A 23003-nucleotide genomic window follows, 5' to 3' on the forward strand; every position below is an offset into this window, starting at 1 on the left:
GGTCCCAGTGTGGGATTCCAGATGACCCCTATTGTCCAGCTGGCTAGGAGATATGTGGACCCCAGGGCTGACAGATGTTCCTGAGGGCCACAGGGAACCTGACGGAAGGTTGGTGGCATTTCTAGAGGCAAGTGGTCAGAGAGAGCATGGGGGTTTTGTGGGGACTGGGAATAACTGAGGGCCTCGTGGCAGGCTGGGTGGCACTGCCCTCTCAACGCTGACCTGTCAGCTGGTTCAGGAAGGCCTTTCTGAGGCCAGCACAGACTCTATCACACCATGGACCTTCAAGGGATAGCTCTCTTGGCAAAACACCCTTTTGCCAGACCTAATTGCCAGAAGCTGCAGTGGAAATGAGAACCCAGGACATGGGATGAGACAGACCTATGTGTGGATCTCAGCTCTGCCATTTGCTAGCTGTGTGGCCCTGACAGTCACCTGCCTTGTGAGCTCTGAGTTCCTTAACTGTAAAAATGCCATGGTATGGTAGAGAGGAAAGAGACTCATATTTGAATATGACACAGAATAGGCCCTTAGTGCCAGCTTCAGGGGCTCACACCTGTAATCCCAGCACTTTGGGAGGCCGAGGCAGGCAGGTTGCTGAAGCCCAGGAGTTCGAGACCACCCTGGTCAGTGTGATGAAACTCCATCTCTAAAAAAAAAAAAAAAAAAAAAAGCCAGATGTGGTGGTGCAGGTCTGTGGTTGCAGCTACCCAGGAGGCTAAGATGGGAGGATCACCTGAGCCTGGGAAGGTCGAGGCCGCAGTGAGCTATGATTGTGCCACTGCACACATACTGGGCAACAGAGTGAGACTCTTGTCTCAAAAAAAAAAAAAAAAAAAGAAAAGAAAAAAAAGAAAAAGCCCTTAGTAATTCTTGAGAATGAGTGACTGAAGGAAGGAATGGACACCTACCTAAGACGTCGTCCTGGAAGACAGCGTGGAGAAGGGATCTGAGCTTCTTGCTATTTTCAATGTGAAAAGCTTTAATTTGGCTGTAATACAAGGTCGATTACCCACAGCTTCCAAGAACTTACCACAAAATGTTAATGATATCAACTGAGATTTTTTTTTTCAGGTTGTAAAGTTGTGTTCTCCATCATTGTAAGCAAGTAACAACACAGATGGTGTGTACCCTGCATCAGGCGCAGTTCTGAGCGCTTTGTGCCCACTAACTCATTTCATGGTCACAACAGCTCTACGAGGGAGACAGCATTTTTGTCCTCATTTCTCAGATGAGAACACAGAGGCACAGAGAGATTAAATAAACAGCCTGAGGTGACATAGCTAGTCAGTGGCAGAGCAGGACCCAATCCTGGAAGTCTGGCTTCAGAGACGGAGTTCTTAACTCCACCTGATAGTGATTAATGGCTATAGCAGAATCAGATCAGGGTAAGAGAAGGCATGGCACTGAGCCGGGGAGGCCAGGGAAGGTTGGGCTGGAAGGATTCTGTTCTCCTTAAAATGGTTGGGAAATAAGACCTCTAACTAAATGAGTGGGAGACCGCGTTGGTGCTTTAGGGGAAGTGGGCCTGCTGGCGGGGGGTCGCCCACTTTCCACCTTTGGTTGTTCTGAAAAAGACACGGTATTTCTCTTATGACATTTTTGGTAATTATTATAAATATGTTTTTATATTGTGAAACTCCCTCCGTCTTAAGCTATATTCATTTTCTCTTATGAATTTAAAAAATCAAATCTATTGATGCGCATACAATCAAATATATGTAAAAGTGCACATTTCTGAGCTTCGAGAAACGTACCCGCTTGTGGAACCAGCACAGTTCGGCGACATCGAGCAGGTCTGTCTGGCCTGTCCTGCCCTGCACAGCCGCCTGGAGGTTCACCTGCATCATTGCATGTGTCAGCACTTGGTGCCTTTCTGTCGCTGAGTAGCGTCTCGCTGTGTGAGTGTACCAGAATTGTTTACTCACTCACCTGGTGAGCTGTTCTTGGTTGTTTCTAGTTTGGAGCTGTTACAAATGAAGCTGATGAGTGAGTGTGTTTTTACTTCTCTTGGGAGATTATCTAGGACTAGAACTGCTGGGTCCTATGGTGGAAGTATATGTTTAACTTTTAAGAAACTTATTTTTCAAATTCACTGTGCCGTTTTTGCTGTTCCCACCAGCAGAGTTTGAGAGTTCTGGTTGTGCCATGTGCTTGTCAGCACTTGGAAGCTGGTAGTCCTTTTCATTCTGGCCATTTGAGTAGATATGCAAGTGGCATCTCATTGTGGCTTTTATTGTAGTTCTCTGATGACAACATCTTTCCCACATCTCTGATGGGGAACATCTTTTCATGTATTTATTTGCCACCTGTAGATCTTCTTATGTGACCCTTCTTTCAAATCTTTTGCCCATGTTTCCATCGGGTTGTTATATCTTATTGAACTCTAAGAGTTCTTCCACCCTGAGCAACATGGCAAGACCCTGTCTCTACAAAAAATAAAAAATAAAAATAAATTCACTGGGCATGGTGGTGCGCACCTGTGGTCCCAGCTACTCAGGAGGCTGAGGTGGGAGGATCCCTTGAGACCAAGAGGTGAAGGCTGCAGTGAGCAGTGATCGCACCACTGTCCTCCAGCTAGGGCAACACAGTGACACCCCATCTCAAAAAAAAAAAAGTCTTATATTTTCTAGACATGAGTTTTTTGGTCAGTTATTGGTATTGCATATATTTTCCCAATGTCTTTGGCTTGCCTTTTCATTTTCTTGATGTTGTCTTTAAGAGAGAAAAAGTTTTGAATTCTGAAGTTCAGTTAATAATTATTTTTCTCTTACAGTTCCTGCTTTTAGTGTCCTAAGAAATCTTTGCCTATGTCCAAAGTCTTACTGATTTTTCTTTTTTTTTCCTAAAAAATTTACAGTTTTAGCTTTTTTTGGGGGGGTGGGGGGAGGGGTGGAGTCTTGGTCTGTCGCCCAGGCTGGAGTGCAGTGGTGCAATCTTGGCTCACTGCAAGCTCCACCTCCCAGGTTCACGCCATTCTCCTGCCTCAGCCTCCCAAGTAGCTGGGACTACAGGTGCCCGCCACCACACCTGGCTAATTTTTTTGTATTTTTAGTAAAGACAGGGTTTCACCATGTTAGCCAGGATGGTCTTGATCTCCTGACCTCGTGATCCACCCGCCTCAGCCTCCCAAAGTGCTGGGATTACAGGCGTGAGCCATCGTGCCCGGCCGGCTTTAGCTTTTACATATATGTTTGTGATTGATTTCAAGTTAATTTTCATGTAGGGTATGAGTTAAGGGTGAAGGTTCATTTTTCTCTATGTGGTTATCTAATTGTTCCAGCAATGTTTGTTGAAAAGATTGTCCTTTCTCGTCAAATTACTGTGCCACCTTTGTTGAAAGTCACCTGCCCGTGTTTGTGGGTCTGTTTCTACCTCTGTATTCCTGGTTATCCTCATCTCAGTACCAGACTGTCTGCTGCCTGAAGCTTTATAGAGTCAGTGGGTCAGTGTCTGCCTTGTTACTTGGTCTCCGATGGTCCGGCCCAGTGGCAGAGGATGTCACCTTGCCAGCACATGCCTCCCTAGGATTGGATCATGCCCCTCTCCTGAGAAGCCATGTCACCTGCATTTGCATTATTTGAAGGTGCAAGATGTCCCTTCTCACCAAGTGAAGTTGGTGTGTTTATATCCTGCGTCCTCCCCACCTCACCCTGGAACTCTGAGCTCTCCAGTTTTCCTCCTCCTCTTCTCCCTCTCTCTGATGTTGACCCCAAAAGCCCTTTGAGGTAGAGAACAAACATGTAGAAGTGTCTGCCTTTTTAAAGGGAAACTTTTCAAAAACTTTTCTAAGGAACTGGAAATAAGAACTACATAACAGAAACCATTTCACAACCTTCAGCATGGCCATTTATCTCAATAACCATTTCATTTAAAATGTGGGCCAAACATATAAATCATATCTTGAAAGAAAGCATGTGGGTGCCACAAAAATCACCCTGTATTCTTACCATCTAATTTTAAAAATATGTTTTGAAGCCTGGAAGAAGGCAAACAAGCCTGGGGCCCGTGCCCTCCTCCCACAGGGCCAGGGATGCAGTGGAGAGGCTGAAGCACTGAACAGCACATCCTGTTGTTAGCCATTCGCGTCAGCGGCGGGAGCCACTGCTCTTGAAACCTCCCTCCTCTGAATGTCACTTGGTAAATCAGGAGCTGAGAGCCCCAAAGCCAGTCTGCTAACCAGTGCTTGGACAAGCCCTTGCACTTAGGCAGTAAACACTCCAGGAGAGATCGTGTAGATATTGGTGCTTACTTAGCGACATCCCCAGAGGGAGGGTGCTAAATATAGTGGGACCCTGAGGTCCATTTTCCAGACTAATAAGAGGGGGAGACCTAGAGCAGCCTGTCGCTGTGGGCTGGGAATTCCAGAGTCTTCTGCCGGAAACCTCACTAAGGATTGCAAGGCTAAGATGTCAGCATTTCCTCTTGGCAGGTTTCATATTTGCTTCTTAGCACTTCCTGGGAGGGAAAAACAAGACACTGGCAGGTGTACCTTGCCATGGGCCATGGCCCTTCCTGTGGCCCGTGTACCTCTCACCTAGGTCCCTGGAGACACCGGTATCCCCACTGCTACATTGACCCTTTTTTCTCATCTGGTCTTCCATATTTCCTCTTTCCCAGCCTAGTAGCTGCTCTCAACCACCCTCTGCTTCCCTCTTGCTCCTCCTTTAAGATGACAGTCCCCTGGGCATCCTCCCGGGCACCCCCTCCCGGGCGTCAGGTCTCTGTGTTTCCAGCCTGGGCTCTGTTCTTGGGAGTGAAGAAGGTGACATTTGGAACGGCTGAGCATAATCTGTGCCTCAACTGTTGCTCGGAGGTGCTGACCTTCCTCTGGGTCTAGGTTCTGAGGCATGAGACTGTTCCTTCAGACTCCTCGCTCCTTGTCAGTTGCAGCCCTGAGCATCTTTGTAGGGGGAGTGGGGAAGATATGGGGGATGGAATGCCTCTGGAGGTGGCATGCCAGCCCACACGTGTGCACAGGCCTGGTCTGCTGCCCCCTCCCTGGATGTGCCTTTAATCAGCTGCACAGGCCACAGTTAGATGGCGGCGTCCTCCAACCGACCCCACGGTGCGGGAGCAGCCCCACCCTGCCAACATGAAGCCTGTCGTTTTCTCCTTTTAATCTCCTCATCCCTGGCTGCCTGATGTTCCTTGTGTAAGTCACGCTTTACATCTTACCAGCTGCCTTGGCCATGACTGTCTTTGTAGTAGAACCTTAACCTTGTTCCTGGAACCCCGGAGCAGTGGGTGTCATGGGGCAGTGCACGTGCTCTCTCGACTGGCAGCAGGGGGCTGGGGTTGGAAAGGCTGGGAGAACTCCTCCCTCAGAAGACTCTAGAAGTAGCCCCCACAGTTCTGTTGCCTTCTTGCTCCCATCTTCCCCCCTGCCTCAGCCCTCAGCTGCCTGTGTCTGGAGAGCTGAGTTTGGGGCAATGGTTCCCTGAGAAGAGGGGTTTCGTCTTAATTCCTCTGCCAAGTCTGGTGCCCAGGCTCGAGGAGGCAGTGAGTGCTTAGAGTACAAGAGTGGGAAGGCAGGCGGGTGTCTTTCCAAAGGGAGGCACCGGGGTGGTGTGTCAGGAGGAGCACAAGGCTAGCCGCGGTGGCTCATGCCTGCATTCCCAGTGCTTTGGGAGACTGAGGTGGGCGGATCACCTGAGGTCAGGAGTTGGAGACCAGCCTGGCCAACATGGTGAAACCCCATCTCTACTAAAAATACCAAAAAATTAGCTAGGCGTGGTGGCGCACGCCTGTTATCCCGGCTACTCAGGAGGCTGAGGCACGAGAATTGCTTGAACCGCAGACCTCTGGGGACGGGAGGGGGAAGACCCGTTTCATCTCTGCTGAAGGATGGCGACAGGCTGGGGATGGAGGGTGGGCAAGGGCAAGGGCTGGGGCTGCTGGCAGCAGACATCAAGGGCACCCAAGTCCCTACAGGGCATGAACCATCAGCCCCAGGCTGGCCTCACCATCTGCTCTGGCCTTCCCTGCTTTGTGCAGTCTGCCCGCTCCCTTCCCTCTTGGTTCACTCCTTCAGGCTGCTCATCTGCCTGCACCAGCAGTCTGAAGCAGTCACGCCGGCCATCCTTGGCCCAGGGGTGAAGGGATCTGGGAGCTTTTGCTTCTGGATTCATTGTGAGAGTAGGCAGGGCTAATTCTGAGTTGCCCCAGGTCCCCATGCTGTGATGGGGCTCCGGGCAGGAATCTGGGAGCCAGGAAGTCAGACCCTGGGCCTTCACCCGGCAGCACTTCCCTGTGGCCCTCTCCAGGGCCCAGGTATGGCTGCAAAAGCAGACCTGGGTCCAGCAAGGGAAATAGTTAACCCGTGAGGCCCCCCATCTGCAGAGCCCCACAGCTACTGCCTTGCAGAGCACCCTTTTTCTGACCAGCCCCGATCCTGCCTGGGGCCTCTTAGAGTCCAGAAGCAAGAAGTACCCACCGCTGTGCGTCCCTGTGGCCTCTGGCCCAGAGCCAACCCACAGTGAGGCCAGGAAGGGGAATGAGGGCGTCAGTGGCCTGGGACCCAGACTTCCCTCAGAAAGCTGGCCTGCTGCCCCAGCTGCTCCCGCCTGGGGATGCCCACAGTGCTTGCCCCCGCCCACCCCCGTCCTTCTGGGCCCTGGAGTCCAAGGGCCTGAGGTGCTGGAGTCCTCAGAAGCCAGCTGGGCCGAGGGGCCCACCCTTGACTGTGTGTGTCTCAGGTATTATGGTCACACCAAAAATCCCCCTTTCTTTTCTGCCCTGTGGAATCATATCCAGAACAGATGGTTCTGAATCATTGTTCCTGCAAAGCCTCTCTACTAGGCCAGGCTCTGAGCCGGGGCTGGGGACACAGTGGTGACCAGACAGACCAGGCCCTACCCTCACGCAGCACGCAGTCCCCTGGGGAAGTCAGACAGATGCACAGACTACAAGGTGACAGCAAATTATGGTGGGGTCGCAGGAGGAACCAAGAGGGCTGAGAATAAGGTAGGCCAGCGGGGAAGTCGCTGCAGACCCAGCGGAGCCAGCTGTGCGGGAGGGGCTGCTGAGAGGAGCTTTCTAAGCCAAAGAAGCCTGTGAAAAGGCTGAGCAAGGGGAGAGCCAGGAGGCGGCGGCCGCTGGAATCTGGTGGGCCAGAGAGAGGGTGCCGGGGTGGGGAGCTTGGAGGGGTGCGCAGGGCCAGGGCTGGGGGCCTAGGGCCCTGAAGAGTTTGGACTTCACTCTCCCTCTATGCAAGGGGAAGATTTTGAAGGCTGTAAAACTTGGGAAAGACGATGGGATTGTTTTTTTGAGAAACTCAGTCTGATGCCCTGTGGGTGGAACAGTGCCAGAGGCTTATGGACACCCCAGAAGAACCAGGGTGACGGATACCTGTGGGGACAACAGATCCTTCTCTTGTGGGCATCGAGAGCCTGCGCAGTGACCCTGGAGCGAGCCCTGCCTCCCATCCTCGGCTCCCGGCTGGGGAGTCTCCACGGCCTGCAGCCGCTCCTTCCTCTCGGCTCTTTCCTGCCCCTGCCAGGCCACCTCCCTGTCTCTTCTTGTCCATAAACCTGACCTAGGACTTCACGGACCAAGCCCTAGCCCACAGCCTTCTGGCCTTGGGAGCCCCGCCAGCCCTGTCCCCTCTCTGGGCCTCGGGGCTGTGCTTGGGCTCCGTGTCCCGAGCAGCCCTGCCAGGCCTAGCTCTCCTGGGCGTGTGTCTCTCTGTTGTCAGCCCCCCTGGCGGTTCTTCCTTGGAATCATCTTCTGGATGTCCCCTTTCCTTTTTCTCCTCTAGTCCCTGTAGCCACCCCCTGGCAGTGCTCAGTAAGGGCTAGCAAACTAGCAGCCTCTTGCAGAAGAAGTGGGGGTTAGCACCCCCATTGTTTCCCGGAGGCATTTTGGGAGGCCAAGCCAGAGGATTGCTTAAGCCTAGGAGTTTAAGACCAGCCTGGGCAACATAGGGAGACCCCATCTCCACAAAATATAAAAAAATTAGCTGGGTGTGGTGGCATATGCCTGTAGTCCCAACTACTAAGGAGGCTGAGGTAGGAGGATTGCTTGAGTCTGGGAGGTCAAGGCTGCAGTGAGCTATGATGGCACCACACTCCAGCCTGGGTGACAGAGTGAGGCCCTGTCTCAACAAGATGGAGTCCTGCTCTGTCCCCCAGGCTGGAGTGCAGTGGCGTGATCTCGGCTCACTGCAACCTCTTCCTCCCGGGTTCAAGCAATTTTCCTGCCTCAGCCTCCCGAGTAGCTGGGATTACAAGCACATGCCACCATGCCCAGCTAAGTTTTGTATTTTTAGTAGAGAGGGGGTTTTGCCATGTTGGCCAAGCTGGTCTCGAACTCCTGACCTCAGGTGATCCGCCTGACTTGGCTTCCCAAAATGTTGGGATTACAGGCGTGAGCCACTGCGCCCAGCCTTATTTTAAATGTTTACATTTAACAAATGAACGCTTTTAACGGACACACAGAAATATAATTGTGCCATTCCCAAGGTAATTACAGTGTTTATAAAAGAAGAACCTTAGTTCATGGCATGCTTCAGGCAGTGTGGTCCAGAAATGGGACCCAAGTTTGAAATTGGATGATGAGGGCTCCTTTCAAACTCGTCTGTCTCCTTTGGAGAGAGTTAAACCTCAAGGCCCTTTGGGTGTGTGTGGTCCAGGCTGAGCCTTCTCCCTCATTCCTTGTGATGGGCCCAATTGAAAGGTCCCTCTTCCCCTAATGCAGAGTGGCAGCCCGTCCCTGCCCTCTTCCATTGCAGGGCAGCGGCCAGTGGGGAGCGCTGAGGTGCTCAGGTCAGGCTGACCAGAGGGGCTGAGCCCACCCTTGCCAGCGGAGAGCAGCACAGGCTGATGCCATCCTCTCCCTAACTGTCCAAGCCATGGGCTCTGCCTTCCGAACTGGGTCATACCAAGGTGGGGACTTGGGAGCCAGGTCAGGAGCTGGCCTGTCCTTTCGGCTGCCCAGGTTTATTCATGGTGCTGGTGGGTGTGTGCTGTTGCTCTTGGGCACCTATTGTGCATTTGCGTGACAGGCAGTGAATGGAAGAGTGTCTGGGGCCCAGAGGGCAGAATCAGAGACTGTCCTTAATCGTCTTTAGAGGGAATTATGTTTAACAGGAAGTAGTGAGAGAAAGTGGAAAAGGCCTCTTCCTTCGCCCTTGCTAGCTTGGTCTCCTTGACAAGTTCTGCTGTTTTCTTTGTGCTTCAGTCCCCTACTTTGTAAAATGGGGGCAAACATGTGACACCATTGTCCTCAGGGCTGCCGGGAAGAGAGTGGAGGCAGGGGTTTGAGTGACATTCCCCTGTGTGGACAGACCACGTTTCATTTATTCATCAGTTGGTGGAAACTGGATTGTTTCCACTCGTTTCCTATTATGAATTCCACGTTTAACTTTTATGAATACTTTCCTATGAATACTACTGTGTTTGTGTACAAGTTTTTATGTGGACACGTTGTCGTTTCTCTTGGGCAGTTACCTAGGACTGGAATTGTACCATATGGTAACTGTGTTTAATTTTTGGGGTGAACTGCCAGCTGTTTTTTATGAGGTGGCTGAACCATTTCACATTTCCAGCAGCAACGTATGAAGGTTCTAGTTTGTCCACATCCTTGTCAACACTTACTATGATCTGGCTTTTTCACTGCAGCCATCCTAGTGGGTGTGAAGTGGTAGCTTATGGTTTTGATTCACATTTTCCTGATGACTAATTATGTTTGAGTATCATTTCATGTGCTTCTTAGCAATTTGTGTCTTTTTCTGGAGAAATGTCTATCCAACATCTTTGCCCCTTTTTTTGTTTTGTTTTGTTTTTGAAACAGGGTCTTGCTGGAGTGTAAGTGGCATGGTCATGGCTCACTGTAGCCTTGACCTCCTGGGCTCAAGGGATCCTCCCGCCTCAGCCTCCAGAGTAGCTGGGACTATAGATGTGCACCACCACACCCAACTAGTTTTTAAATTTTTTTGGTAGAGACAGGATTTCCCTATGTTTTCCAGGCTGGTCTTGAACTCCTGGGCTCAAGTGACCTTCCCACCTTGGCCTCCCAAAGTGCTGAAATTACAGGCATGAGCCACCACGCTTGGACTTTTGCCACATTTTTAAATTGTGTTTTCTTTTTATTATTGCGTTGTAAATGGCCTTTATATTTTTTCTTTAATTTCTTAAAGATGGGGTCTCACTATGTTGCCCAGGCTGGTCTCAAACTCCTGTCTTTATATATTCTAGATACAAGTCTCTTATCAGATACATGATGTGCAATTATTTTCTCTCATTCTGTGGCTATCTTTTCTCTTTCTTAATAGTGTCCTTGGAAGCACAAAAATTTTAAATTTTGATTACAGTTTACTTATTTTGTTGTTGCTTGTATTTTTGGTTTCCTTTTTTAGTCTTTAAAATATATAACATATATGATTCAAAATTAAAAGGCATGCTCAGAGCAGTCTCGCCCTCATCCCCACCTGCCCTCTATAGGGAGGCATTTAAATTAATTTCTCCTTTTATCGTTCCTGTGTTTATATTTGCAAAATTAAAAACCTTTTTTTCTTAAACAAAGGTGGTATGCTACAGATACTCTGAATTTCTTTCTTCTTTTCTTTCACTAAAGAAATCCCGGAACTGAGCCCCCGTATCAGCTGATTGAACTCACTGTGTTTCAGGGCCACAGTAGTCCAGGTGTGGATGTGCATCCAAATGGTTTAGTCAGCGGGTTCCCCGCTGAGGGCCTCTTGGGCTGTTCCCAGTCTTTTCCTGTAAGAGATCATGCAGCGGGGGATAATGTCCTTTCGTATAGTGGTGGTGTGTCTTCAGGACGGACTCCTAGAAGTGAGATGGCCGGGTCAAAAGTCAAGCCGCAGGAATCGTGGCTGTTGCCAGATTGTCCTCTGCAGGGGTTGGACTGCTCTGTGTGTCACCAGGGAGGTATGAGAGTGGTTCCCCCACAGGCTCACAAACAGAACATATTGTGAAGCAGTGAGATTCTTGCCAGCGTTATCTCAGTGCAGCTTTTTTTTTTTCAATCAGCTGTATTGTGTGATTTACATACAATGAAATACACCCACTTTAAGTGTCCAGTTTGTTGAGTTGTGACAAATTATCTACTTCCTGTCACCACAGATGGGTTTTTGCCCTTCTAGGATTTCATATAAATGAAATATGAAGTATGATGTCTTCTGTGTTAGGGTTGTTTTCTTAAAAACTGTATATATTCAAAGTGTATAAGATATCTTTATATCACATAGTGAAATGGTTACTACAGTCAAGGAAATTAACACATCTGTGAACTCCCATAGCATGTGGTGAGAGCACCTAAAATCTACTCTTAGCAAATTTCCAGTATACAGTCCAGCATGATTAACAGTAGTCCTGTGCTGTATATCAGACCTCCAGACTATTCATACTACGTAACTGCCACCTCGTACCCCTCGTACCCTTCGACCCCATTCCCCACCCCTTCCAGTTGGGCTTCCTTGACCCAGGATAAAGACACTGAGATTCATATGTGTTGTCGCACGCATCAGTAGTTTAATGGCTTAGGAGTATCCACTGTACGGATACACCACAATTTCTCTGCTTTCCCGTTGATGATCATTTGTGTGGTTTCTAGTTTGTACCTATTCTGAGTAAGACTGCTGTGGACATTCTGGCTCAAGTTTTTCTGTGGACATGTGTTTTCGTTTCTTTGGAGTAAACAGGAGTGGAATGGCTGGATCACATGGTGAGCGCACACTTAAAACAGTCACTAGACCTTTCTCCAAAGTGGTTTTGCCAGTTTCCATCCCCACTAGGAGCAGTGTGTGGGCCCTTCCTGCCCCACATCCTCACAGACATCGGGCATCGCTGGCCTTTAGCTTCAGCTCTCCGAGGAGGTGGGGTGCGCTGTCTCTTTATGGTTTTGATTTGCATTTCCCTGAGGACTGCAAACCGCATGTCTTTTCTTATTTGCCATTATATTTCCTCTTTGGTGAAGTTTCTCTTCCAATCTTTTCCCCAAAAATCAAGTTTTTGTCTCTTTATTATTAAGTTGTAAGAGTTCTCTTTATTTTCTAAATACAAGTTCTTTTAATATAGAGATATTTTCTCCTAGTCTGCAACTTGCCTTTTCATTTTCTCAGTGGTATCCTTCCAAGATCAGAAATTTTAAATCTTGTGAAATGCAAACCCATTTTTTTTTCTGGTTAGTACTTTTTGTGTCTTAAGAAACCTTTGCATTTCCTTTATTATGAGTAGGGCTGTGCATCTTTTTTTTCTGTTTAAGGGCCATTTGCTTATTTTTTCTGAGAACTGGCTGTGTCTTTGGCCACTTTTCAAAAATTTGGTCTATTGGTCTTTCTCTTCTTGAATTTTATTTATTTCTTTGAGACAGGGTCTCACTCTCTGTTGCCCAGGCTGGAGTGCAGTGGTGCAATCACAACTCACTGCGGCCTCTACCTCCCAAGCTCACACCATCCTCCTATCTCCTGAGGTGCTGGGACTACAGACACATGCCACTATGCCTGGCTCATTTTTAAAAAATTATTGTAGAGAAAGGGTCTCCTTATGTTGCCCAGGCTGGTCTTGAACTCCTGGGCTCAAGTGATCCTCCCGCCTCAGCCTCCCAAAGTGCTGGGATTATAGGCATGCCTGGCCTCTCTTCTTGATTTCTAAGAGCTCTTTGACTATTACCGAGATGAGCCCTTTATGGTATGTTGTTATGTTTTCTCTCAGTTTGCCTTTTTGACTGTTTTCCTGTGCATATTGCATGCATGTGTTTTTGCAGAGTCCAGTGTATCCATTTTTTTATTGCTTATGGATTTGGGATCATAGGCCTTCCCTACTCCCAGGCTATAATGAGCTTCCCCGTGTTTGTATCTAGTATTCTTATGGTTTCATTTTCTCTAACGTTTGGATCTTTATCCCATTTGGAGTTGATTCTAACATGCGGGATAAGGCATGGAATCAATTTTATCTTTTTCCAAGTGACTCTCTACTTCTCTTCATATCATTTATTTAAAAAGTCTATCTTTTCGTAATGAGCCGAGATGGCACTCCTCAGGCCATTATCATTAAAATCCTTGATATCCACATGTTCTTGGACATGGTCTTCTCGTTTCTGTACTCGTCGTGTCCTGCGGGCCGTCTGAGTGTTCCGTGCTGACGCACCCTCTCCTCCTCGGGGGTTTCATGGCGTCTCCCTCGGCCCATGGTGGGGGCTTCTCACCGCTCTTCTGTTCGGAGGGTTTCCTGGCTGTCTCTGCTTCCTGTTTTTCCACATAGCCTAGAACCAGCTCGCCCGGCTCCAGAAAACATTTGTTAACTTTGAAAATTGAGACTTTGTTAATGTGTTCACTTTGCGAAAGCTGACATCTTTATGGATGTTGAATCGTCCTGTGCAGAAACAAGGGGTGTGGCTCTATCTACTCCAGTTTACGTCTTTCCAGGAGAGATTCTTCTAGGACTGTCGCAGCTGTTTTAGAGGCTTCATATGGATTCTGTACATCTGATGTTAGGTTTGTTCCCATGTGTTTAGCTTTTTCACTGCTTTTATAATTTTTTTAAAGTTTTTATTTTTATAGAGAGAGGGTCTTGCTCTATTGTCCAGGCTGGTCTCAAACTCCTGGCCTCAAGCAGTCCACTCGCTTCAGCCTCCCAAAGTGCTGGGATTACAGGCACGAGCCGCTGTGCCCAGCCAATATAATGGGTTCTTTTCTTTTCTTTTTTTTTCTCGAGGCAGAGTCTCACCCTGTCGCCCAGGCTGGAGTATAGTGGTGCGATCTCAGCTCACTACAACTTCTACCTCCTGAGTTCAAGCCATTCTCCTGCCTCAGCCTCCCAAGTAGCTGGGATTACAGGTGCCCACCACCACGCTTGGCTAATTTTTGTATTTTTAGTAGAGCCGGGGTTTCACCATGTTGGCCAGGCTGGTCTCGAACTCCTGACCTCAAGTGATCCACCCGCCTTAGCCTCCCAAAGTGCTGGGATTACAGGCGTGAGCCACCACGCCCGGCCTCTTTCATTCTGTTTTGAACTAAACATTGTTTGCACTGCATGTGGTGGGTTATAATTGGTTGTTGTCAATTTTATATCTTGCTCTTACTAAATACTTTTTCATTTGTATTCTAAGGATATCTTAGCACTTATTTTATTGGGGTTTCCAGGTGTGCTTTGATATTACCTACAAAGAGATCATTTTTCCTTAGGGTTGAACGTTTTTAAAGGTTTGTATTACATATTGCCAAATCTTTTTAAAAATATGGTACCAATTTATACTTCTCTTGTGGCAGTGTTTTGCCATACCCTTGTTGGCACTGAGTATTGATATTTTTTAAAATGTGCCAGTTTACTATGATCTTCACTAAGAGGACATTCACTGTGCCCCTTCTCCACACCAGTTGCACTGCCAAGGACACAGCTGCGGTGAGGACACAGTAGAGCCTGCAGATCCCAGCCCCCAGTCCCACTCCAGTCCCTGCCCCTATCCCCAGGAGTCCCTGTTCTGGTTATTTCTTGAGGTTTCAAATGAAGATGGCTGCTGCCCTCTGAGCCCAGCCAATGGGACAAGGCCAGTGGAGAGCCCGTCCCTGCCCCAGAGATTCGCTCTGGAAAATCCCTGAGTGGTTTTGTAAAATGCATTTTACAAAATGATAATCCCCGCACAATAAGCCTTCTGGGTGTCTCGCAGGATCCCCTGCACAGCTCAGGCACTGCCAGCAGGCGCATCCCCTCGAGTGGCTCAATCTGTCCAGGAGCAAGGGGTCAGCCAGGCACCTTCCAGGGCCAGTCCCAGGCCACCCAGTCCCAGTGTGGCTGAGCACCTATGCCTCTTCCCCATAGCTAAAAACCCAGTAAAATGGATGATAAAATGGGTAACACTTCCCTGAAAGTTTCTACTTTCCTATAAAGCCCAGCCCTGGCCCAGGCATGAGTCCTCTTATGAACAGAACCCCAACCACCCATTTGCAGAGGGCACTGCTGTTTGGTACTGACCCTGCCCTGCCCAGGCTGGCAGCCCTCCAAGGAGACTGGGCAGGAGGACCCGGAGGACACGGCCCACAATGCTCACCCTTTTCATTCTCCATCTTGCCCCATCACCTCCCACCTCGGCCCCTTCCTCCAGGCAGCCCGCCCCGCCCTTTTCCACACACCCCTGGTTCCCAGCACTGAAGCTTGCTTGCTGTGTGATCTCAGGCCAATTGCCTTACCTCTCTGGGCTTGTTTCCATCTTCACCTCACAGGTAGATGTGAGGAGTGAAAGAGGGAGTATTCGCAGCAGGTCTACACAGCGTGTGGCACAGAGCTGGCTACATGAATGTGTGTTCGTTGAATGGGAGACTGAAAGAATGGATGGATTGTGCTGGCAAACCCTCCAGGGGCTCAGTTTCTTCCACTCAGACCACCAGAACCCAGAGATCAGATCCAGGAGCTCCTAAATGCAACCTTTGTTAGAAACACAGCTCCCCTGCCCTGCACTGCTCAGTCCCACCCTGGGGGAGTTTCCAGCCGCACTGAGGATGAGCTCGGTGGGGACCTGACCCAGAGATAGGGACACCTGGTCACTGGACCCCAGACCGGCCCATCCACAGCCTGGCTGGGCTGGCATCTAGACCTCGCTTGGCAATCCCCTCCCGAGAGCTCAGATAGTTTGGCCTCGGGAGACAGGGGCAGTGAGAAGGCTGCCTCCCCTCAGCCTGGGAGCTGGGTCCTCAGGAGAGAGGAAATTTCCTTCTATTTATTTTCGACGTCCTTGACTTTGAAAGCCAAGCTGGTGTTGATATTTACCTTGGCCAGGCCTCCCATCTCCCCGGGCCAGCCTCATGTAAACATGCTGTTCCTTCTCTCAGCTCTGCTAGCACTGAGGTGGCCTTTTGCAACCAATTCTAGGAATTTTGAAAGTCTGAAGGCGTAGGTTCAGGGACTGGCCCTCCAGGGAGCCCTGGGTGCCAGGGGCCCTGGGACCTGCTGTGCTGGCCTTGGGCTCTCTCCCTGGGGGTTGACGCCAAGGACTGCAGGGAATGAATGGGCCTGGGCCCATGGGGGTGTCGGCCAGGGTGGCTCTTGCTGGGTCCCTCAGTTCTCCTCACAGCCACGTTGGGGCCTCCTGCTCCCCAGGTTCACTGCGAGGCTCAGACTCGGAGGACACGCATTGAGGGACTGTGGCAGGATCTGGCTGTCTCCACTGTCTTGCTCCAGGCCACCTCCACTCTGGCTGGTGGGGAGGGCTTGCTCTTGAGCCAGCTCTCTAGTGTGAGTTGGGAGTGTGGGCAGGTGGACTACAGTTAGAGGGAACATGGAGCAGGTGCCCAGGGTGCAGCCTCCCAAGGCAGCACGTGCCCATGCCAGAATCCCTGCCCTCAGGGAGCTTGCCTTCCAGAGGGCAGGTGGACCACAAGGAGAACAAGCTGGCTTGGGGTGGGGGTGAGTGCTGCAGAAGCCAGGATGAGTGGAGGCTGGCTGGGTCAGGGACGGTCCCCCGAGGTGGACATGCAGGTGGTGAGCAGAGGCACATTCCCCAGTGCAAATCCCAGCCCTCCCCTGTTGGTTCCACCAGGTGGTTCACACACTAGTGACGCCTTGGCAAGTCTGAGATTTGGTTTCCTTGTACAGAAATGGGGTGACAGTCCCTCAGAAACAAGGGAGTGGTACTGCAGGTGGGAGCTGCCATGACTGCTGCGGTTTTGAAGCATCTGTGTGCCCCCCACCGGGCAGTGGGACATCTCGGCTGAGCCTCTCCCCTTCTCCATGCAGATCTGGGACATGAGCGACGATGAGACCATCTGAGATGGCCCCGCTGTGGGGCTGACTTCTCCCCGGCCGCCTGCTGAGGAGCTCTCCATCGCCAGAGCAGGACTGCTGACCCCAGGCTTGGTGATTCTGGGCCCCTCCTCCATACCCTGAGGTCTGGGATTCCCCCCTCTGCTGCCCAGGAGTGGCCAGTGTTCGGCGTTGCTCGGGATTCAAGATACCACCAGTTCAGAGCTAAATAATAACCTTGGCTTTGGCCTTGCTATTGACCTGGGACTTGGTCCTCCATGCAGTTTTTATTTCTTGTCACAGTGACTGATAGCCATCCCCCAGGATCCTTTCCCCTTGGCCCTGAGGGGGTGACCCAACACAGACCAAATGGGGAAATGAGCAACCAGCTCCTGCCCAGAGCCACTGCGGGAGGTGGCACCCTCATCCCCGGAATGTGCTGCCCACCGCACCGCAGGCTCCTCCTGTGGGGGCCCTGGGCATGGGTGAGGGTGGGACCCTGTGAGCGCACTGCACCCTGGCCCTGGTGGAGCGGGAGGAGGAGGAGAGCCGAGCTGGGTGCGAGACTAAAGGGCCCCCATGACCCAGTGACACCAGATTTCCACCGAGGACTGAGCGAGCTGCTCAGACGTGGCTTTCTGCCTCCCAGCCTGTCCTCCACTGTGGGCACAGCATCTGTGCCTGCCTGCCTGCTTGAGGGAGAGGAGTTTCTGCTGCTGCCTTGAGCTGGGGGAAGAGCCCAGGGGCAGATCCTGGCAGCTGCCTGGATGGGGCTCCTCCCTGCCCTTATGAGCATGCCAGGCCCAGAAAGGCCGAGCCTGGGCTGCCTTCCTGCCCCAGCCGAGGGAGGGGTCAGACGGCTCTACCGTGGGTAACTCAGGCAAGAGCTGGTTTTCCTCTTTATTCTGGGTGTGTGCAGCTGTGAGGCCCCAACCCAGGAGAGGCCATGGCCTAGGTACCTGTGACCACCCTGCCCCGTGTAGAAGGCATCGTCTTTCCTGCTATTTTATTCTTTCAGCTTTTGTCTTAGGCCCAGAATCAAAGTGAAAATTGAGTCGAGCTGACCCTTACAACAGTAGGATTGAGTAGGGTGGATTTCAAATGAGGCTTCGCTTCTCCCAAAGTAGCCAGTCCAAGTTCCAGTGGCTGTCGTTCAGCTCATGGGAGCTTCATGGGGACACAGCCGGCACAGGTGCAGGGCCCGAGTCCGCCCACCCAGCCTGGCGCTGAAACTCTGGGGTTGAAGATGCACACGTACACTATGTGGTTTAAGAGCACTTTATTATTGTTCTTAAGGCTACTTTTAAGTACAAAAAAAGATGGCCTGCCAAACCTTTTTTTTTCTTCTTCCAGGAAAAACAGGCCACAGAGAATGGTATATTACAGATTTACACACATGAAGAGAAGGTCAGAGCGCACTGCAGGCAGCGCGGCTCTGGGAAGAACTTCACGGAGCCCCTTCTTAGAGCAGGGAGGGGGCTCTTTCTCAGTGAAATGTTTGGTTTTCTGCTGCCTCCTCTGCCCCAGGCCCCCCTCCAGGGTACTGCCTATCCCAGATAGGTCAGTGCACCAGGGACCCGGCCGCCAGCACCGCCGACCCCTCCCAGAGTGACGCCCTTGTTCACTGACAAAGAGACCTGTCCCAGGAGTGTCCTCCACCGAGCCGGTCAGCAGTGGGTGGTTTTCCTGTTACGACGCTCAGTAGCCTGTAGCAATAACAAACTCGTGGCTATGAATGCAGATGCAGTGTTCTCATAGAATAACTGTTCCTGCACTTTTACAGACAAATCTACGACAAAAAAAAAGATCAACTTTTTTTTTTCCAAACAACAACAACAAAAATGAATGATTACAATAGGAAAGGGAAAAATTAAATAGCTACATATCATTAACAAATTAATGTTCTTCAAAAAATACCTACAAATTTCTCTGTACATTCTTTACGCACAGCGTAACGATGGTCTCAAAATCACCCATATAGAAAAGTGTTCTCAACGATTTTTCCTACAGAAAATATAGGGGCCTGAATGCCAAAGCTTGGAAGCCCAGTACAGTGGGAGTGAAATGTGTGCGGGGCAAGGAGAAGGGCTTTTCTTTCCTCCACTTTCCAAAGGCCTGCAGCCACTCTGTGACTACAACAAGAGCCAGTCCTCCGACCTTTTCACCCAGTGCCAATTTCCAAAATTCAACAGCTAGAAACTGTAAAACCGGGGGTCGTACAGTGTGCAGAGTCCACGAAGCCTTGCAGGTGAGGTGACCACGCCCATGTCACCTGGTCAGGTGCCATCGTCGTGAGCCTCTGGTGGGCCAGGTGGGACACAGCACACCCCAGGGGGAGGGGATAGAAACGCTCATTGACCAAAAAGGAGCAGCTGTGACCTCCACAGCTGTGTCTGTCATGCTTGCTTCATCTAATTTCTAGTTAGTAGCTATTAATATAGCAAATAATAAATGCAGTAATAACAGTATAAAGTCAGAGGAATGTATACTGCCTTGGCCCCAGCGTACGAGGAAGCGTATAAAACACCGTATCACAGATTGTCAGTAATCTGCTGTTCAGCCAAGAGAGTTCAAAGGGAGCAGTTTCTGCATGTAGGGAAGTTGGAAGGCACAAACCCCACCTCCCCTGGGAGCTGGTAACAAAGCAGACGGGGGTGCAAAAATAAATGATGTCAGCCTGCAGCCAGACTCCAGCATCCCACACCGCAGCTGACCCACTGCTCACCGCGAGGGCCTGCCAGGAGCTGGCCTCCCGCACTACTTGTGAGTAAAGTGAATATCAAATACAAATCTAGAGTACAACTGTACCAGCAGTAAGTATATCTAGGACTGTAACTGACAAAAATAAACTAATTCTGAAAAGAAGAGAGTAAGTAAGTATTAAGGTTTTTGTTTACTGTCTATATAATTAATAGAAACCAGCTATTTTTTCTCCATTAAAACATGCATCACGTTTAAAGCACTATGGAATCCTCCAACCTCAGCTCTAGTCTAACAAACTGCAGTGTTCAGAGAAGATAAAATGCCCGTGATTGGTAGAGTCTGCAGTCCAGTTGCAAGCACCTGAAATCTAGAGAGAGAAAGACCTATAACCTGTATGAGACTTCCCCTTCCAAAGCTGTATTGTCTAGATTAAAAAAAAAAAACAAAAACAGTAACAACAACAAACACACAAATGGTCAGAAATGTCATCCTTAAACCCTTTGTTTTTCAGCAGTTTGCCCTCAGAGTTCTGGCATCACACGTAAAGTTGTCAGGCAACTTTAGTCCTCCTCCAATAGTGCAAATCAGACACGACAGTTCTCTTCAAGTATACACACGCACACACATGGACCGAACCAAACACACTGTGGAAGCTGAGCCACACACACCCCGGTCTCAAGAAGCAAAGGAAAAAGCACAAAGCGTCTGAGTCACCAATTCATCATGGCTTGTGACTGAGAGAGCGCTGTGGAGTCCTGGCCCCGTCGGGGCAGCAGACCTGCATCAGAGGTTTCTTTGGTAACTGAGGCAGGAAGTAAGGATGCTACATTAGACAGATGTTCCACGCGTAGTTCCTGCTATCATGTTTGAGGGCCCCCTTGTACGGATACCAAGCAAGTACAAAAACAGAACACAAATCCCAGCAACATGGTTTTTGCGAATAAACCATCCCTTCCCTTCCCCCCACCCCACCCCCATGATTTTTTTTTTTTTTTTTTTAAGTACTGACTGTTCAAAGCTCAGGCAAACCATGCAGATCCACGTGTTGTTGGAGGCGGCGCTCCCTTCAGGAGACCACAGAGGGGGAGTGACTGTGGCTGACCATGTGGGCAGAGGGGCTGGCGGGCTGGCCCCTGCGAGAGGCGGACTCAGGGCTGCTGGATGCTCCGTCCTTGGCCGCTTTGATCTGGAGCCACGTGTCACCCAGAGCTTTGGCAAAGTGGTCGTCCACGGAGCCCGTGATGGACACGGAGTTGGGTGCCGGCTCGGGCTCCTTGTAATTCTTGCCCAGGCTCCTGCGGAAATGCTCCTCCACCACGGGGTCACAGGTGGTGGCAGCTGCAGGCAAGCAGGAAGGCAGGCAGTCAGACACAGGTGGCTGCAGACAGACAGGCACGGTTGCAGCACCCTCCCTCAGGCAGCCCAGAGCTGGACTGGCTGCCACGGTCAGTGTGGGCTCTGCAGACAGAACCCACCTCCCCCGGCTAAGTCAGGCACTTGGGCAGGTCACTTTTCTGTAAAATGGTGATGTACCAACTGCACTGGGCCAGAGTCCGAGTTCAGAAAGAGAATGTGGCATTAAATTTAAATAACAGTAGCTGCTGCCCTCCCTGCAACTAGGGCATGAGATCCTGGAACTGAGCGAGGCAGTGTGTTTCTCATGCCCTTCCCACCCAAGTCATGCGCAACGCTAGGCGCACACTGGACGTGCTCAAGAAATACTTTTTCAACCTCAGCAATAGATGGGCTCAGGGGCAAGAGGTTTCAGCCAACAGCATGACAGAGAAGGGCTCTGCTGCCACTAGCACAGCTGTGACAGGTGAGGAGGCCCGGGACACTCACCGCTTGGTGGCCTCCGGTAGCTGGCAGGCCCGGGCGCGGCACAGCCGCTGTGCGCGATGGGGCAGTGCGAGAGGTTGCAGTTGCGGGCGCCAGCCGAGGCACAGGTGATCACGGAGGGCCGGTTCTGCGGGGAGGAGGGGTGGCAGTATATGGAGACCCGCCTCAGTACCGGGCACTACCCCTGGGGCCCTCCCCAGCACCCTTCAGGCTCTGTCCTGGTGCCCTTCCTGACCCAGTCTGCCACCTCCCACTTCAATACTGGAGTCCTGTTGCTAAACACAGCCAATCCACAGAGTGAGTGCAGCTCCAAGGGTGTGTGTAGTGGCCCTTAGTCGTGGCTGTTTGGATCAGTGAGGGTACAAAGGACAAAAGCTCAACTGTTGAGTTGGTCTGTCCCCATCTCTCAAATCTGTTAAGACAAACACCGGGCATCCTGTGGAGGGCAGAGGGTTGCAGGAGGGACCTCGATTCTCCTGTTAACGTCCCCAGAGCCCTTCCCATCATGTCCACTGAGCCGCAGATGTGCCTGGAGCCATCCAGGACACTTCAATGCACGGCAATTAACTGGAAGCATTTTGCTTGAGCCAAAGCCAGCTCGAGTTGGCCTCAGTGATGACCTACAAATCGGGACAGAGAGGAAATGGAGGAAATATGCCTAAGTGTAGAACGGCACACATCCCACCCCAGCCCGGCCTGCCCTGTGCACAGCCTCACTCTCTCCTTCACCCCCACCCCCACGCTGTCTGCCTGGCCAACTCCCCTTGTTCCTTCAAGCCCTGTTCAGATCTCTGAAGCCTTTCACTGGCCACCGCCCCACCACCACCGCTTTTCACTCCTGCTCCCCTAACCCACCAAGATTCAGCAAGTGCATCGGTCTGTCCAGGTGCTCCCGTAAGACCATGCACACCAGGCAGTATGTCTGCCCCCCAGCTTTGGTGCGGAACCTGGGACAGAAAATATTTGTGAACTAAACAGAACTTCCTCAGGTTCCCCCAGGAAAAGTATCTTCCAATACCCCCGAGGACAAGGTGGTGGAGTATGTGGGCTAAGTTCCAGGACAGCCAGCAAGGAGCTGGTTGAAATCACCCCACAGGGACCAATGGTGACAGCAGTGTCAGCCAGAGGGACGCTGGGCCTTATCCTCCCCAGCCAGCCCTTTCCATTACAGTCAGCAGTAGCTGGTATAAAGACACAAAAGGCTTGCATGCCAGACCTTCTCATGATAGACAGTGATTGGGAATGGTGAAAATGGATTCTAGGATGAAAATGTGGATCCACAAGGATGAACTGGGATTGAACGTAAGGGCCTGTGCTTGGGTCTAACAAGAAACGACACATGCCAGGGTAGGGGGAGATGTGGCTTAGCAACAGCAGACAAACCAAGAATTCAGGGTTTCTCAGTGGCCCAACACTTAGCAGCGGGACAGAGCTGCCCAGGGTTCGTATGGCCTCCATGGTGTGCACAGGTGGCAGCGCAGAGAGAACCCGGGCAGGTGGAGCTGGGCTGAATGTCCACGTTCTGCCTGTGGACAGGGCCTCGGGTGAGGGACTTCACAATGCTGAGCAGACAGGCTCGGAAAGGGGGTTGGGGACCGACAGATGAGGCCTGGAGCAGATCTCACACTGGCTGACCACAGGGGTCAAGCAGCAGCAAGAGAGCAGGATACCGAGACCTGGACACGCACAGAGCCAGGAGGAAGGAGGGCCCTGCCCCTGTCCAGCTCTCAGTGAGATGGCCAGGCCCTTCCTGAGCCTGGCTGT

General features: G+C 50.9%; 2 protein-coding genes across 19 annotated transcripts in view; one reads left to right on the forward strand and one right to left on the reverse strand.

Moving 5' to 3' along the window:
• The window catches only part of ATG7 (autophagy related 7), a 283351-nt gene extending 263502 nt beyond the window's left edge, over nucleotides 1-19849 (forward strand). For 7 of the 11 annotated variants that reach the window (XM_016940476.4, XM_054680375.2, XM_024355329.3 and 4 more), the window contains one exon: nucleotides 16692-19849. In XM_016940476.4, coding sequence (XP_016795965.2) covers nucleotides 16692-16724 — 33 coding nt within the window. In that variant the 3' untranslated portion in view covers nucleotides 16725-19849. The remainder of the gene's footprint in view (nucleotides 1-16691) is intronic. The other 4 variants (XM_016940479.4, XM_024355330.3, XM_054680378.2 and 1 more) reach the window with 1 other exon arrangement.
• The window catches only part of VGLL4 (vestigial like family member 4), a 165912-nt gene continuing 160870 nt past the window's right edge, over nucleotides 17962-23003 (reverse strand). For all 8 annotated transcript variants that reach the window (XM_016940483.3, XM_016940481.4, XM_016940482.3 and 5 more), the window contains 3 exons: nucleotides 21243-21366; nucleotides 20410-20738; nucleotides 17962-18486 (listed from right to left, as the gene is read on the reverse strand). In XM_016940483.3, the coding sequence (XP_016795972.1) occupies nucleotides 20467-20738; nucleotides 21243-21366 (396 nt within the window). In that variant the 3' untranslated portion in view covers nucleotides 17962-18486; nucleotides 20410-20466. The remainder of the gene's footprint in view (nucleotides 18487-20409; nucleotides 20739-21242; nucleotides 21367-23003) is intronic.

This window comes from Pan troglodytes, chromosome 2, assembly GCF_028858775.2.
Source record: "Pan troglodytes isolate AG18354 chromosome 2, NHGRI_mPanTro3-v2.0_pri, whole genome shotgun sequence".
Classification (NCBI taxonomy): Eukaryota; Metazoa; Chordata; class Mammalia; order Primates; family Hominidae; genus Pan; species Pan troglodytes.